Here is an 18,730-nt window from a genome sequence, read left to right as displayed (position 1 = left end):
GTTGTGTGACTTCTGACTTTGCTTACCCCAGTCCAACACTGGAACCTCCACATCAAAACTGTCACTCAATGTACTTTGAATTCAATCTTGTTTTCCTCCTATTTCCATTGCTTTTAAATGTTTAGTACTTCTAAATGACATTTTAAAAAGACAAATAATTAAGTGAGGAAATTGAAATGAGTACTGATTTTCAGTCATAGTTAATGGTTCCTTGACTTGTATGACTTCAAACCAGTTCTTTGTCCCAAACTAGTTCTGTATCCCAACTATCGTATACGCTTTGTCAAAATTGGCATGTATTTATAATGTTTGCTTACAAGTTAATCTTTCCACATCTAACAGTGTAAAGGGCAGATCGTTTATTAAAGGGACTCATTAAATTGCGTTTGCACTGCATTTCCAAATGCCTGATACACTATTATTGCAGAATTGACAGAGTAGTGCTAAATCTTGGAAATGTTACTCTTTTCCCACAGACACATAGCAGTTTAACTTGAGGATGTTGTGGTTTAAACATCAGCAGACATTCTTGGCAAACCACATCCCTGCTGAGACATCTGCTAATTTGGAGCAATCCAATGTCTTTTGTCTGGCAGTGTGCAATGAATCATTTTACCTGCCTATTGTTATGGACAGTACTACTGGTAAAACATTTATAATTTTATGAATTAAATTTGGCTTTGCCAATTGATGTATCACACACTGCCAATATTGAGAGTCATGGTTCCAAGACTACTTGTTGAAATAAACTAGTTTTCTAGTAGCATATACCTACTCAAAATATAATAAAGAAATCACACATTTCTATAGTGCATTGTAGAGTGAAACTGCCAAGGTAACACTGTCTTGAACTCCATAATTTCAAAAATTAAATTCTTCAAATGACAAATGACCTCCCTGAGGTTAAATATGCCCAAAGTAATCGAAATGATTCCAGCGTGTTTCCTAGTTTCAGAAAGTAAAATAAAACAGCAGTAGATAAATTCTGAATAAATTTAACATGGAATACTACAGGCTTTGAGACACATAATTCATGCATGTTTGCTGAAAATGAATGTTTCCCCTGGATTCACCTGTTTTTGTCAACCTCAAAGACCTTGTGGTCTTTAAAGAATGTTGTTTTCTAACAAAAGCAATATTGAAACATAATGAACATCAAAAATCGTGCAATTAAGCTGCCTTTCAACTGCTTGCATTACATGAAAATAACAAAGTTGATTTTATTTTAGGAATGTTTCCACTGTCCGTGATAATGATTTGATATACAAAATGTGCCTGTACTTGATTAACACTTAGGTTAATGGACAAAAAGTGGATGACTTTTAAAAATGAATGCAATAATATAAGGATGGAGTTTTCTTTATAGCACACAATGTTATAAGTGGATTTCACTGTAATAATGCACAGCACAAATAGTCAAATATGCTACTATCATTACTGTTTGAAACTAGGATCCTTCTGGATGTTTAAAATTATGGTATCTGTAACCAGATATAAGAATGTAAGTGCCACTGATTCATTCATTTTCTATTTGGAAGCACATTTGTTGATCATGATGTTCAAGAGTACAACTTGGATTTGCCAAAGGGTTTCTGTCTTGTAAATTCATATCTATTGCATCCCAGTTATTGAAACATATATTTACAATTATTGTGAAAGCTTAAGTCACAGCATAACATATTCTGAATCATGAATATCCTTTATGTTGCTAAATGGTGTATATTTTGCTGACTCTCGGCTTGTTGGAAATGTCTTGAACTATTTTATCAAAGTGCCTATTGGTCAGTTGTGACTGAAAAACGCGAAGAACCATTGTCATGTGTAAGAGTCTCCAAAGTCAGACTGCTTTGAAATCTACACAGTTGGAGTTTCTGTTTAATGTACAGATTACACACTCTCTCCCCATAAGGAATATTGCTTGAGCCCCATGGCACAATCCAGGGCAGGTAAGATGTAGATTGGAGGATTCAAGCTTAGTGACTTCTAACTGTATGCAGGAACAGTTAACATGTCTAGAGTTTAACCAACTAAAGCCATGCATTCTACCAGCACAGACTACCATTCTTCCTACTCTTTATCCAGCTTCTCTGATGTTATCAGTGAAAGGCATTGGTTTACAGGCTTCTGTGGAACAGAGTACAATGGGTTAGGCCTCCTTTGATAGAGCTACGTCTTCAAGTCCAATCAGTGAAGAGACTTAGCACTGAATCACTGAAGGCTCCTTGCTGTACTGTTGATTGACATTAATTCCACACTTCCAGTGTGTCATTAAACAAAAACTTGACATCAGAAAGATTGATCTTGTGGGAAGGTTAGCCACAAGAAGGCCACTAGACAAATACAGATTTGAGACCTTGCTAGGGAGATAGAAGTCTCTAGTAATGACTCATGAGCGACATAACCATGATGACTGTTACCGCAGCAATGACCATTTCTGTAACATTGAAAGATAGTTCCAAGGTGCTTCACAGAGGTAAGATCTAACTCGCTAAGGAGTTGAATGTGACATCACTTCCTTATTTCACACTGACCTAAATTTTAGGAAAGAAAATGGACAGGGATTTGAATACCTTCTGACAGAGGTCTTGAGTCAAAGTATAATTTATATATATCTATTTTCACCAAGTTTTTCTGTATAACTTTATCAAATTATTTGTTAATCACTTAAAAATTACAGAGACTGGTTGTTAGTTTCGTATAGCACAGAGGATTTTCTACTTTTTGCGGGGCAGAAGTCAAGATTCCCCTTTACTAACAGTCTTTTTTTCTCCCTTTCTGAAGGCACCGATGCCTGTCAAGGTACTTTTCAAGGGCAGCCTTTCAAGGGCTTCATCCAGTGACTCCTCCTGACATTGTAAACCTTGTTAGTTAATGTTGGCATGCTATTGTGGAGAGCATCAAAACTGAGCCTTATCCTTATGCAAGCACCTGCCAGTGAACGTCACCAGATGGTAACTGGAGCAGGAACCTTGGTGGATTCCTCCCTCCCTCCTGCAGCACACTGAGGATAAAAGTCACATCCCAAGGATTTCAAGTCAGTTCACTCAGTAGCAACCAGTGATAAAAATTAGCAACTTCTGAAATGTTTGGACCAACCAAAAAAAAAGGTTATTACGATCATGTGGGGAAGCATTGTGAATCCAAGTATTCAGAAAATTAAATCCAACACAGTGATCGAATTTTGACATTTGTCTGAAGTATTGTCTCACTGAAACCAGACCAAAAAGCGGGGTTCAAACCGAGTATGATCCTTGCCATAAGTATGTACTTTGTGTTGAGTTGCGGTGGCAGGAAAATATCTTATATTGCCCTCTTAGGGGGGCTCCAATATTATCTATGGTGGTTTAAATCATGTAGAGGTTAGATGATAATGTCTTGTTAAATAGCACTCATTCGTTAATTTCCAACGGCTACCCTAGTTATTGTCACCTCATTGTGATAAGCAGATACTCCCTGTTGTTACATTGAGATCCTGTGAACTGACTTTGACCGGCTTTTAAACCATTTGTTTTGCATGTTGCTGTTATTACACAGTTTGCTACATTTCTTAACAGAGCCATCACAACCGAGAATACCTCTGATTTGCAGACAAATAAAAGCAAGCCTTGTCAGTTGACAGTTAGAACGTTTAGGTGCTGCTGCTGCTGCTGCTAAAATGTTTCAGCAGTTCTTTAGTCCTGTATTTATTACCTGTGGCGCATGAGTAGATGATGCTGTTCTGCAAATTAACAACCCAAAGATAAAAAGTGGAACCTGCTTTCAGAGAGCATAAACTGTTCTGAGTGTGTGAGGTACAACAGTTCACTGAAAAGTAATTTTTAATATGTTTTTGCCAAAATCTTGCTTCTACCTACATTAGAGATTCACTTTTTTATTGATTGAAAAGGAATTCCCTACACTGTAAAGTAATAAAGGCATTGAGTTATTCATTTCTCCTACAATACAAAGACTTGCAGGTCAGGTGGATTGACCATGCTAAATTGTACATAGAGTTCAGGATGTGCAGACTAGCTGGATTAGTCATGTGGGTTTACAGGGTTGGGTTGGTCTGGGTGGGATGCTGTTCAGAGAGCCAGTGCAGACTCACTAAGCCGAATGGCCTCTTTCTGCCAGAGAGAGATTGCTGCTTGCTCCTTTCTGACTTGCTCCTTTCTGACCATGAATTGTTCATTTTCCTCTTTGATGGTAGTCATTGCAGCAGACGTTCAAGATCTTTCTGGGGCACATGCAACACAACTTGTGCCTGAGAGTGCCATAACAGAACCCAGTCGCCACCGAGCCTTGTGGGGTGTTCTGTAGGACTCTTGGAAAGACTAAAGTCTCCACCTTTCCCACATTGCTGTAAGTGGGATCAATGGGGTTGGGTCAGGATTTCCAATGTCAGGAAGTCTTACCCTTAGAAAGACCTGTCCTAGGATTAGACATGGTGGTTTTCAAATTGTAGTGGTGTGACGGGTTGATAGTGGGCAAAGGTTTTGTAAGATTTTGAGCAATTGGAGGGGAAGAGGGTTCCTGTTTGCTCATTCCAGGGAGAGACATGGCATCTCACAGATGCTGATTACCGTCTACATTTTTGCAAGGCAGTTAGATGCCATTGTCATCTTAGTGAAGGAACCTAAATCACCATTGAGATTTGCAAATTACCAAATTAGTTTCTTCCTGAGAAGTTAATGACCTATAACTGTGGAAACTGTGACTGGAGGATATTTGAGTATTCACACTAATTTTAAGAAAATATTTAACTGTGGGACGAATAAAATCTTGAAATGAAAAAAATGTGGTGTGATACAGAAGCTGGTGCGTGAATTGGTAAATTTACTTTCATGATCTACTTGTAGTTATAACCTTCTTGTCTGTGCCTTTCATTACTTTCCCATTTTCCATCCTGCTTGACAGAGGCAAGGAACATTCTTTCAGCGTGCCCTTATCTTACACAAGCAAGCTGAATTATTTGTTCCTTACAGTTTTGTTTCTCTTGGAAGTGCTGAATCCCTCCGGAAGTGTAGCTGAGGAAGCTCTGTTTAACTGCTGATATCCTGCCTAAAGGCCATCCACCAAACATATGTTTGGCCAATGAGAATCATAGAATCTCAACAGTAAAGCTAGAGGCCATTTGGCCCATCGAGTCTGCATCAACCCTCGAAAGAGTGTCTTGAGTACAATCCGTGCTGTGCGCTCAGTTTGCTTTTCTCAGCAATAGATACTATTGGCCTGCATGCCCCTGGGCTTGGGAGGGAGAAATTGGCTTCCACTCCATCTTGGTAAAAACAATGACTGCAGATGCTGGAAACCAGACTCTGGATCAGTCACGCTGGAAGATAACAGCAGTTCAGGCAGCATCCAAGGAGCAGCGAAATCGATGTTTCGGGCAAAAGCCCTTCACTTTTGCCCGAAACATCGATTTCGCTGCTCCTTGGATGCTGCCTGAACTGCTGTTATCTTCCAGCGCGACTGATCCAGAGTTCCACTCCATCTTGTTGTCACTATTAGTGTTCCTTACAGTTGGCCTCAGTACCCCTGGCTTCGAGAAGGGTGAAACCAACAGGATTCTAACTCATGATCGCTATCTGGTGAGTTGTGTCAGAAAGTGGATACAGTTATATGGCAGTTGCTTTCTGACAGGCCTTGCAAGATTGTTCTGGTTTAAAAAATCTTCTGGCGTTCACAAGCTGACTCAACAGCTCATTTTCAGATGAGGAGAAGCAATACCAAACCAGAAAATAAAATCTCGCGCTTCATATTTGGATGAAAAGCAACATTGCCAGAGTTTAAGTTCCAGAAAAAATAGCATCTTCCAAATTGGCAAATATTCGCATGGAACTGAAGGCCTGAAAACTTCCCAGTTGGGTATAGCATTCATTTCACCAAAGCATTGAGTGGCTGTTCAGATTTGACAGTATCAGTAAAGTGGAAAATAAATGCCAAAAATGTTTTAGTTAGTCAACTCACTGACAAGTAGCATTATCACCAGGGAAAACCTTTGAAGAAATCAGGGGCTGTGAAGCAGGAGATATGGTTGAAGTAGGTGGCAAAATGCTTCACTTTCTTGTGTCTAATGAAACTGTGTGTTCTGCTCCAATGGGAGGAGTAAATGTGGTCAAGGCTGGTTAAATGCCAGGAATTCATTTTAGCTTGCCACCTGTACTGTTTGGTTTGACAATGTGTGAAAGAGTAAGCTGTGATCATTTGGCAGCACGGTGCAGATCTGCTTGAAGTAATCTAATGCAGGCTCATTACTTACACTCAGTTTACTCTGTAAAGCCACTACATTTACCAGTGGATTTGCAACTGCTTGAAATTTTACATAAAGATATTGAATTTGTTTTGCCTGCAATTAATGATTAAGTAGCTTAAATCAAAGCAATATGAAGTGGAAGTGGTTACATCGTATAGTGTTGAAATGGCCAGGAGGAGAGAGGGCGAGTGCTCACACTGTAATGCATTACTACTTCACTTCATTAATAAATAAATTCTGGTGCTTTTATTTTTAATTTTATGCAAAAGAACCTAAAAACATTGAGGTGGAACCTTGTTAAAAAATGAGGGAATAAAGTTGAATACCTGCAGCTTCTTTAGTTTCATGTTAATATTGAAATTGTTGAATAGCTGTATAATTGTTTTATTAGCACAGTTTAGGAAGGATGACTATATCAAATTGTGAATATTATTGTGTGGCATTAATTGATTGAATACTTGAAAATTAAAATGATTTTCAGTGCAGAGATTCAGTAGTGTCTAGATTTCCTGGCACTTGGTGGTCTTCAACAGCAAAGATACAATGCTGAGTAGACATTCCATTCTAGGAGACTAGCACTGCCAAGGGATTGTGAGACTTAGTAATTTAAGTCTCTGAATGCAGACTGTCAGTGCTGGTTACTGCCTTGTGAAGGAAGTTTCCTTAATCTGTGAAAGGGCCATTGGAGTTTCATTATAATAACATATTAAAAGATTACAAATCCCCAGTCATGATCTTGTGTGTGTATACAATTGCAATAAAGTACTACAAATCAGCACAGGATTATAACATTATCCACTGTTTAAGGGGAGTTGGTGGTCTTGTGGTAATGTCATTGGACTAGCAATCCAGGACTCCAGGCCAATGGGAGGGTTATGAGATCAAATCCCACTGGGGCAAGTTATAAAATTCGACTTCAGTGAAAAGCTGGCATGATGTTATCCTCCCTTTCTGACATGTTAAGCATTTAAAAAATAAATATGAATCCCACTGCAATAAAACCATAGAGGCAGTAATGTAGTGGTGTTGTCACTGGCCTGGTCATCTAGGAGATATAGGAACTGGGTTCATATCCTACCACAGCAAATGGTGGAATTTAAATTCAGTAAAACTCTGGAATTGATTACTGATAATCATTGTAAAAACTCCTTTGGTACACCGATGTTCTTCAGGGAAGGGAATCTGTCATCTTTACCTGGCCTGGCCAATAATACTGTGTATGAAAATGCGATATGAGTTTTTAAAATTCTCCTGTTTTCCCCTCATGTGCAAAAGAAGTTCAGTCTTCTCATCACTGACACTGTTTGCTGAAACAGGGATTCCTGCTTATAGGATGAAATTTAATCAACATGACCTAGTTTAATGCATTAATACATTAAAAATATATTTGCCTCCAATGGAGTAACTTCAAAATATGTTAGTGACACTTCTGTTAATATTAACATATGAATGAGAATTGGCAAGTAATGACTTATTCAAATTTCCCCACAAAATTGCAATATTTATTTTTCAATAATTATATATTTCTCATCGATTAGATGTAACAATTTGAATGATCAATTTCTAGTTTTAATTTTTATTTTTCTTTTCAAAATCTTGCAATAATTTAATGCAACAAATGGCCATGTAGAGTAAAGGATGCTTAAGGAACAGTACAGTTGCGCTGTGTCAATAGATACCAATTTGCTTTGCTACTCTTCTTCATGGATTAACCTCAAAAAACTTTTACATTTACCAGAGCAAAGCAATGAATGTTAAGTATAAAGAAAATGTTTAAAAACAATGTGTGTTTAGGTTCTGAAATGAAAGGCAAAATAAATAAATGTAACTTAAGGAGGATTTTAAAAGCAGACAAGATGGAAAGAACTGAACAGTAGGAGCAAGTCTGCAGTAACTAAATTAAGAGCTGGCAGTAGTGAAGAACTGAAAAGCAGAAAGAAGCTCAGTTTTAGAGGAGTGGGGTGGGGGGTATACAGGAATTGGAAAACTAGGCCAAAACTTTAAACCACCTCTCCAGATTTTCCATTGTGGCAATGCCAAGAGAAAGAGAGAAAAAAACCAACACTAGCACTCTGACCCAACTCCCTGGCCCCGCTTATCTCCAGACTGTTCTCAGGTTAGTTAGCTCTTTAAAATTGGTCATTGCTGAATTTCTATCAAACACTGTACCAAATTACATGAGTGTCAAACAGAAAGGGCAAAGCCTTGTTTTAACTTTTTCAAGTGAATAGGACTTTCACAAGGTAAAATCTCATCCTGAATCTGTGGCCCCTTCTAACTCCTGGCAAATGTCAGCAGCAGAAAATTCCTGAGATCTATAGCCCACTTTTCAGACTAAGAGTAAAAACTGAATTTGACTGGGAAATTACATTTCTCACAATTAGTTGTGAGTATTAGCATGACTGTGTTTTGTTTATGTTTAGCACAGTTAGGTATAAGTATGTCATTACCTACATCCTACCACAAAATTCAGGAACATATTTTCTATTCACCATGCACGATCTTCTTTCAGCCAGGTAATTACTCCATGGTAAAAAAGAATGAATCTGCATTGATATGGTGCCTATCTAGAGAATGTCAAATTGATTACTTAACAGGACAGTGACTCTATTACAGTCATTTGCACAGAACAAGACCTCACAAGTACCAAATTAATAAAACGCCAGATCACCAAAGTTCCTGCTGATTTTTTAATATTAAAGATTCAGTGCAGGAATTTGCAGAATTACCAACACAGCTGAGTTGACATTGAATACAAATTAGAATATTTCAAGCAAATAAATGTCAAGGATTGATCAACTAATGGAATTTGTCAGCCAGTATTCTAAATTCTCTGTCTGCAGACTAGCTTTCTGTCTTTCTGCTGTTAGAGAGAGACTGTCATCTCAGTAAAATTGCAAGTAAAATCTGAAACAAAAACGCAAAGTGCTGTCGAAAAGAAACCAGCAGGTCTGCTAGCATCAAGAGAGAAACACAGTTAACATTTCTAGTCAGATATGACTTCTTTAGAACTGAAAGGGATTAGAAAATGGTGTTCTTTATGGCCTGGAGAGAGGAGTGAGTGGAACAGGTGATGAGCGTGTCCAGAGCAAAATACAAAGAGGTTGCTAATCATGGTGAAGGAGAAGTAGAGATGTAAAATGGGTGTTAATTAATGTATGAAAAGGAAAGAAATGTGTCCGCAACACTAAGAGCGAAGTCAACATCGTACAAACAAGACTTGACTGCATGTGTATGTGTGGAGATGTAGAAAGGAATGCAAGGTGTACATATTATGAGTTATATTGGACTCAAAACCTTCCATAGATACTGCCAAGCCTGCTGGAGTTACCCCAACACTTTTTGTTACTATCATCCTGTTGGACTAGGTATTGTTCAAATTCAGATGCAAGACGTAAAGGGCTGTTTTCGTGAAGGAAGTGTAGCAAACTTTTAAACAAGAGACCTAAGGGGCAACTTTTTCACACAGAAGGTGATATGTGTATGGAATGAGCTGCCAGAGGAAGTGTGGAGGCTGGTACAATTGCAACATTTAAAAGGCATTTGGATGGGTATATGAATAGGAAGGGTTTGGAGGGATATGGGCTGGGTGCTGGCAGGTGGGACTAGATTGGGTTGGGATATCTGGTCGGCATGGACAGGTTGGACCGAAGGGTCTGTTTCCATGCTGTACATCTCTATGACTCTATGAAACACCCATTGATCCCTGGTACATGTCTTGATTTGAAATTCTCACCTTGTTTACAAATTCCTCCGTTATCTCATTCTCCCCTCTTTGCAGATGTTTCCAGCATGTAATCCACCAAGGTCTCTGTGCACCATTGATGGGTCTTAGTTTGTGGCATTTCTTTAAGCTCACTGCCCTTTCATCTGTCTTGTTTTACTTTAAGTTTTTAAAATCTATCTCTTCAGCCAAGATATTAGTTATTTGACCAAGTATCGTCTGGTGTGGCTCAGACTCATTTTTTTGCCTGATAATGCTCATGTTAAGGCACCAACAATTACAGATGTTGTTGCACAGCTAACTAACTATGAACATTTTGTTTTCGTTATAGAGATTGAGGCCAAGGAGGCATGTGATTGGCTGCGGGCTGCAGGCTTTCCCCAGTATGCCCAGCTATATGAAGGTGAGGTAATACGTACCATTGTTATTATTGAAAATAATATGCGACATTAGTTGAAATTCTGCATAAAATCAATTATTTTTTCAGTCTGGTGATAACTTCTACATGTATGCTTTAAAGACACTTATGTTTCTCGTTTTTCAACAACCTGTTCATCAAAAATTTGCATGTTACATTGTGGTATTCCAGATGTCTAAAGATGTATCAAATGAAAATATTAAAGGTACATTATTTTAAAATTCTGATTTAAGTTACCTCTAAAGTATATTGTTGACCAATTATGGGAAAGAAAAAAATTATTAAAAAATGGGTGAGGCAGATCAGGATCACTTATGATGGCCTCCACAGCTGAAAACTCTCACTAGTTTAAAACACATAGGAAACACGTTCCAGAGAAACTAAACATTGATGAGATATCAATGCTTCAGGAAAGGGAAAATAACTGACAAAAATATTTTTCATACCCAATTTCTTCAGGAATTACAAGACTTGATGATTCATTATGTGAATGAAAGGGTGGAGATAACTGATTTAATATAAAAATAGTTTTTAGAAGTTGATAATGTGTGTTTATATAACTGACTGAGGAAATGATGTAAAGTTAAGCAAAATTCAACACATGCCAGTCAATTCAGTCAACTAAACTTATTGTCATGTGTACCAAAGCACAGTAAAAAGCTTTGTCTTGCGAGCAATGCAGGCAGATCACATAGTTAAATAGCATAGATAAGTAAATAACAGGTAAATACCAGCAAAATCCAAAACACAGGTACAGGCAAATGCTAAGAGTTTGTGAGTCCATTCAGTATTCTAACAACAGTAGGGTAGAAACTGTTTCGAAACCGACTGATGCGTGTGTTCAGGCTTCTATAGCTTCTCCCCAATGGTAGAGGTTGGAGAAAAGCATTGCCAGGGTGGAATGGATCTTTGGGAATGCTGGCGGCCTTTCCTTGACAGCGGGCCTGGTAGGTGGATTCTATAGATGGGAGGTTGGCCTTTGTGATTGTCCGGGCTAAGTTCACCACTCTGTAACTGTTTTTGTCTTGAGTGGTGCAATTACCATACCAGGTAGTGATACATCCAGACAGAATGCTCTCGATGGTGCACCCATAAAAGTTGGCAAAAGTATTTGCCATCATGCCAACTTTTCTCAGCTGCCTGAGGATATTACAGCTGCCTGTGGTCCTGTACCTGTATGATTCTGTACCTGTAAAAGACACAGAAATGACTTATGCTGGAAAATAATGCAGTTATTACAGAAAGAATATTGTTGCTTTAGAATATTTCTAAACAGAAACCCTGATTTCTGCTTTCCTTACGCGATTGGTTCCTTGTGTCTGCTGTTATCATTCAGTTAGCCATACTGGATGGAAAGTGACCCCACAGTAAGCATAAATTTATCCAGTGCAACATTGGAAACAAAGGCATTTAAACATCACTGGGAATAGCTTTCACTTAATTTCCCCATACCACAATAAGATTACAGCACAGCAATGATTCTTGATCAGTGGTATCAAATTGTATGTAATGGTACTGGATAAAAAGCCAAGGTCCTGAGTTCAAATCTTGCTCAAATCTAGTCAAATCAAATGAACTGGATAAGTAAGTCAGATAAGTCTGATAATAATGATCTGGCATCTCAACTGAAAGACAATGAAGTGGATGGGTTAGGAAAACTGAAGAGTTTCACCCCCTTTGCTTGTACTAAATCAGATTTGCCTGACCAATGATTTTCAGATTTCTAATTATAACAGTATTTGTTTATCTCTACTTTTCACCCTTTCTCTAGGTGAAATCCTTAGTTTGAAATCCAAATTTTATCAAGTAAAGAAGTATTTGCATGAAAAAAGGCAGTAATGTTCGACTAATGTTTAAACCCACAATTTGTATTATTTATCTTGGTGTGGGGAGGGGGGGGTTATTTTTCCTTTGGTTTGTAGACCAAATGTTTTAATGTAGAAAGCTGTGGAGAAAGTGAGGACTGCAGTTGCTGGAGAACAGAGCTGAAAAATGTGTTGCTGGAAAAGCGCAGCAGGTCAGGCAGCATCCAAGGAGCAGGAGAATCGACGTTTCGGGCATAAGCCCTTCTTCTCCTGAAGAAGGGCTTATGCCCGAAACGTCGATTCTCCTGCTCCTTGGATGCTGCCTGACCTGCTGCGCTTTTCATGTAGAAAGCTGTCTCTGGTTAGTATGAATTACTTTTTGTAACATGCATCCATTTGTCTTGATTATGCAATAGATTCATTGTTCCCCATTGACATTTCTTCAGTGAAGAGGGACCATGATTTTCTGGATCGAGATGCAATTGAATCTCTTTGCAGGTAGGTTTTGATTGTTTTATGACCCCAACTCCCTACTCAATCCAGTGTCCACAGAAAAGTATTCTTGCCTGATTCTTGCCTTATTTATCTGTTTATTATCAATTCATGTATGAGGATTTCCAGTATCGCTACAAGTATGTTTTAATCCTTAAAATGTTAACTGCACTAACCAAAGTCGCTGACTGGACAATCAGTATAATATTCAAATTTCTGCTTTCTGGAAAAATCAGTAGGGTGAGAGGTTTCAAAGGTAAAAACAGAAAATGCTGGAAATACTCAGCAGGTCTGGAAACATCTGTAGGGAGAGAAACAGAGTTAATGATTAATATGATTTCCTCAGAACTCAAGGGAGGCTTCAATGTGTCCTGTGTGAAATAGGTGCTGCTGCATTACGTGCTGTGTATTTTTGTGGTGAATTAATGTGCCATAAAAGTGTATATCTGACTCTATTAACAGTCAAACATAGATTCTACATGTTACTGCCCCTCCCAATTGAAGAACAATGCATGATTTAACATTTCAAATTATGAAAACTTTTTTGTGATGTTATTTCATATTATCAGTTCAGAGTTTCTGTATTAGGCTGAAACTTATTTAGCAATTAAGAAGTAAAATGGAAGATAAATTGAGAGAAGCATTTTATCTGGTACTTACCTATCAGACCCCATATCTTCACTGCCATCACCCATCAAGTTAGGCCTCATACTCGATAAGTGAAATCTAACATTTCATCTCTTCCTTGCCCCACAGACTGCTGTGTACATAACCAATAGTGTGCTGATATTTAAACTATTGATGTCTCTTGATCTGTAGCCAGGATTAAAAAGATTGTTGATCTCTGGTGATTATATGGAGCCAGCCACTAACCAGAAAAGTTGATAGCTAATGTTAGTAGAGTGGCTGTCTGGTGAGCTCGTAAATTTCAGGGACATGTAAGGTCTATCAAACCAATCCCTTTAATTTTAGGGAAGTTCTAGAAATGTGGGGAGAGATTTACCTTAATGTCTGTCGTCAGGAGTTTATAAGGTGGAGACAAATAATCTGGAGAAATAATTTACTTAAAACTGCCCCACTCCCAAAACGTATGCACCTTAGTAACAATCAGACATAATTTCAGAATATCACTTAATAACAATAACTTTTCCATTGCTGTCAAAAGATTTTACAAATTAACTGGAACACTTTTGAATTAATGATTCTGTCAACAGATTGATCAAACAAATCTCAGTGATAAAGCGCTGAGAGACTTTGTAACATTTCTAAGAGAAAGTGATACATTCGATAAGGGATTACATTTTTACATGTGTTGCTCACCTGGCATCCAGAGAAATGTGACTCATCTTTGCCGTACATTTTGTTTTATTTACCTTCCTGCCTCCAACGCTGTCTTGGCTTATCTGTCGCAGCTGACAGAAGACTTGTGAGAATGTCAAAGCACAGAAAAATGTTTGAATTATCAAAGGCATTCTTATCAGGCAGGCTGTTCATTTTTTTGTTTCCCACATCAAAGTAACCGGGGCTCCAAAGGAGCATGATTGCACAATGCAAGGAGACAGTGGATGTAAGTCAGCAATCAGCAGCTACTTCTTGTTTTTATTCTGTAAAACCCCCTTTGCTTGTACTGGATCAGGTTTTCCATACCGATGACTTTCAGATTTCTAATTACAATAGTATTTGCTTATCTCTACTTTTTGCCCTTTCTCTAGGTAAAGTCCTTAGTTTAAAATCCAAATTTTATCAAGAAATAGTTGCGTGAAAACAAGGCAATAATGTTCAACTCATGTTTAACCAGAATTTATATTATTTATCTTGGCGGGAGGAGGGGTGGTTATTCTTTCCCTTGTTTTGTAGTCCAAATGTTTTATTGTAGAAAGCTGTCTCTGCTTAGTTCCTGCATAAAGATTGCCAGTGATGGTGAACATTGAACGTTCTGATCCTCATCTGAAGTAAGAACTAGATTAAGAAGTAAATAAATCCTAATGCAGCCAAAAATCATATGTAAAAACTGAAAGGGTGCAGACAGAGACACTTGATAGTGCAATGATCCATAACAGGCCTGATGTCTGGAAATGGGTAATGTGTAGTTATTTCAATCTGACATGAGATGACTTACAGCTATAATACAATGTTCTTTGGTGTGCCTGAAACATAGAAAGAGTTATCCAATGACCCAGTGCTGCAGATTATTACATTCCAAGGTTCAAGACTAGCTGAGGGACCCACTAAAATTTGAGGGAGCTACTGTGAAGGTACAATTGGGAAAGGCCATTGTATAAAGGTCTTCAGCAGCTGGAAGCTATGAAAAATTCCATGTGAATGTATATTCAACACGTAGTGAGCATGATTAATATTAAATATAATTATAAATTAGTGAGTAAAATATAGTGTTGGAAGACTTGTGCAATGTCAACTTAATGTGATGCACTTAGAGTCATAGAGATATAGAGCACAGAAACAGACCCATCGGTCCAACTTGTCCATGCTGACCAGATATCCTAAGTAAATCTAGTCCCATTAGCCAGCATTTGGCCCATCTCCTTCTGAACCCTTCCTATTCATATACCCATCTAAATGCCTTTTAAATGTTGTTATTGTACCAGCCTCCACCACTTCCTGTGGCAATTCATTCCATACACGCACCACCCTCCATGTGAAAATGTAGCGCTTTTGGTCCCTTTTAAGTCTTTCCCCTCTCACCTTAAACCTATGCACTCTAGCTTTGGACTCCCCAGCCCGGGGAAAAAACCTGGTCTGTTTACCCTATCCATGCCCCTCATGATTTTATAAGCCTCTATAAAATCACCCCTCAGCCTCCAATGCTTCAAGGAAAATAGCCCTAGCCTATTCAGCCTCTCCCTATAGCTCAACCGCTCCAAACCAGGCAGCATCCTTGTAAACCTTTTCTGAACTCTTTCCAGTTTAACAACATCCTTCCTACAACAGGAAGACCAGAATTGCACACAGTGTTCCAATAGTGACCGAACCAATGTCTTGTACAGTTGCAACATGACCTCCCAACTCCTATACTCAATGCACTGAAAAATAACTGTAAGCATACCAAATGCCTTCTTCATTATCTTAGCTACCTGTGACTCCACTTTCAAGGAACTATGAACTTTTTAAAGATTAGATAAATTAGAATGCTGTAATATAATGGAAAGAAAGCAGTGCACAAGGACAGTACAGAAAGGTGGATTGGTGCAACTGTTGGATGTACAATGGAGATGGCTATTGAGAAACCAAGACAAAGGGTCAACACTCATTGTACAGGGCACTACTAATGTTGAGAAGAGAAAGACAAGATAAATTGAGAAGTATTAATTACATTTCACCAATCTTGGTTTCAAAATAATTTGAAACTTGTGGGGAACATTTAAGGCAGATTAGTAAGAAACTCCAGTTTCGAGATCTTGAGATTAACCCAAATTTAAAAATGATGCTACAGTTTCAACTCGTATAGGAAGAAGAAACATGCATATTTATTTCATTAATGTAATTTTGACATCACATTGACAAGTTGTATGGAGATATGCAATCATGAAATAATTGTATTCTATTGAGAGAAAGCTAATTAATAATATAAAAACAAATGACAATAGTTTGTGTTTAAAAAGTAAATATTACTTAACTAAGGGAAAAAAAAGGTTAGTGCTGTCCTGAATAATTGGGAATGGAAACCAAGAAAATGAATGAATGTTTTGTGAGTATCTTGTGCCACCATAGAAAAAGCATTGGGGAAGCAATTAGACTTTCTGAAAGACTTACAGACCCCAAATAGATGTGAAAGGAAGTGGCTACAGAGATACTTTGATTACAAACTGTAAAGATTCCTTAGCTTCTAGAAAGGTCCTAACGGATTGGAAAGTAGCAAATGTTGCACCCTCTTTCGAGGAAGAATGGAGATAGGAACCTGTAGGCTAATTAGCCTAGTGTCTGCCGTAGAGAAATTCTAGAATGAACTCTTAAGGAGGTTACAGAAGAGTATTTAGAAACACCTAATGTCATTAGGCAGAATCAAGATGGCATTGTGAAATAGAAATCATGTTTAACCAACTTATTAGAGCTTTTGAGATGGCAAAAGCAAGCTGCAAAAGGGGAACCGGGGATGTGGTGCATTTGTATATTCAAATTGGTTTTGATAAAGTCTCACATCAAAGATAAATGTTGGTGTAGGAGGTAACATATTAGCATCAATAAAAGTTTCCAAGCTGTAAGTGGTGGAATACCACAGGGATTAATGCTGGTACTTTGACTGATAACATTTTGTATCAATGACAGGGATGATGGGACCAGATGTGTCTCATCAGTATACATGGACCCTCTGAACAGCCATACAGTTTAGAAGGATCATTGGTTAACATGAGTAGATAGAGAGTTTGCAAAGAGATATAGGCGAGGTAGATTCCTGATGAAGGGTTTATTCCCGAAACATCGATTCTCCTGCTCCTCGGATGCTGCCTAACCTGTGCTTTTCCAGTACTACACTCTCAACTCTGAGCATCCAGCAGTCCTCACTTTCTCCAAAGGAATATAGGCAGGTTAAGTCAGTGAGGGAAAAAAACAATTTGGATAGAACACAATTTGGGAAAACGCAAAATTATCCACTTTGACAGGAATTGAAGAAAAGTGTGAATTATTTAACGGAGAAAGATTGTAGGAGAGATTGTGTTACTAAGTGATCTGAGTGTCCTGGTGCATGACTCACAAGGTGTGCAGTGACACAAATAATTATTGCAAGACAATGGAATATTAAAGGTGTTTTTTGTGGCTGTACAGGGCCTTGGGGTATGGTTTGCTCTTGAAAAAGTATAAAATCACGTTTGGAGCAGTCAAAGAAGATTCAGTCTGGGACTTATCTTACGAAGAAACATTGAAGATGTTGGGCCTATGTTACTGGAATTTAAAAAGATGCAACTTATTGAAACATATAGGGTACTTGAGAGGGTGGATTCCAGAGAAATGTTTCCTTGTGTGGGAGAGACTAGGGACTAGAAAACTAGGGAATACAGTTTAAGGTGGATAAGGAGAAATGTTTTCTCTCAGAGGGTTAATAGATTTCTGAACTGTCTTTCCCAGAAAACAGTGGAGGCTGGGCAAATGAATTTATTAGGAAAATTGGTTAGATTTTTGATAGACAAGAGAGTTGATGGTTATTGAGTGCAGGAAAGAAAGTGAAGTTGAAACCTTAATCATGGCCTTATTAAACGGCAGAGCATGTTGGAAGGGCAAAATGACCTACACCAGCTCAAAAGTCGTGTAGTCCTATGTATTTTATTGCATTAGTACTGAATGAGATTGAGTTTTCACTTCTTTCAAGACAAAGTGTGTACACATTCTGCAAAATTATCACGGGAATGTGTAAAGACTGATCTTTAATCAGGGTTGTGCATTTGTCCCTTTGTTCTGCATTTTCCCTACAGCACAGTCATTATCTGTTGAGTATAATAGATACTAATTGAGGCCTTTCACAAAAGCATTTTTATGCAAATAGCCCACACCAGGCAATGTATGGCAAATATTCATGGTATAGATACTGTCTGTGGGTCGGGGAAGGGTGGTTGGGAAGTGTTGGGGAAATGATGCAATTCACCAATGTTGATCTATCCTTCTTTCCTTTTAGGCGATTGAACACACTTAACAAGTGTGCTGTGATGAAACTAGAAATCAGCCCACAGAGAAAAAGAGTAAGTTTAACTTTTGGACTTGTTTTTGTAGAATTGATAATAACACACTTGACCTTCCCAGTATGGTCAGATTTTCAAAGCAGTCCCCGTAGAAATTATTTAAGATGTTAATAGCAACAGTGAGGTGATCTATTATTGGTTCACTGCCCTAATGGCTCACTGTCATCTGGTGGCATGGTGGCTCAGCGGTTAGCACTGCTGCCTGACAGCACCAGGGACCTAGGTTTGATTCGAGCCTCGGGCGACTGTTTGTGTGGAGTTTGCATATTCTCCTTGTGCCTGCATAAGTTTCCTCCCACAGTCCAAAGATGTGTAGCTCACGTGAATTGGCCATGCTAAATTGCCCAAAGTGTTAGGTGCATTAGT

At 38.3% G+C, this 18,730-nt stretch overlaps 1 protein-coding gene across 4 annotated transcripts in view; it reads left to right on the top strand.

Moving 5' to 3' along the window:
- dlc1 (DLC1 Rho GTPase activating protein) overlaps positions 1–18,730 on the top strand; it is a 480,352-nt gene that overhangs the window by 436,314 nt on the left and 25,308 nt on the right. For all 4 annotated transcript variants that reach the window (XM_087988376.1, XM_087988381.1, XM_087988374.1 and 1 more), the window contains 3 exons: positions 10,291–10,362; positions 12,599–12,680; positions 18,301–18,364. In XM_087988376.1, the coding sequence (XP_087844502.1) occupies positions 10,291–10,362; positions 12,599–12,680; positions 18,301–18,364 (218 nt within the window). The remainder of the gene's footprint in view (positions 1–10,290; positions 10,363–12,598; positions 12,681–18,300; positions 18,365–18,730) is intronic.

This window comes from Chiloscyllium plagiosum, unplaced genomic scaffold, assembly GCF_037043375.1.
Source record: "Chiloscyllium plagiosum isolate Xiang-an unplaced genomic scaffold, Cpla_swu_hap1 HiC_scaffold_1, whole genome shotgun sequence".
Classification (NCBI taxonomy): domain Eukaryota; kingdom Metazoa; phylum Chordata; class Chondrichthyes; order Orectolobiformes; family Hemiscylliidae; genus Chiloscyllium; species Chiloscyllium plagiosum.
The sequence above is the reverse complement of the archived record's forward strand: the minus strand, read 5'-3'. Positions and strand labels throughout refer to the sequence as shown.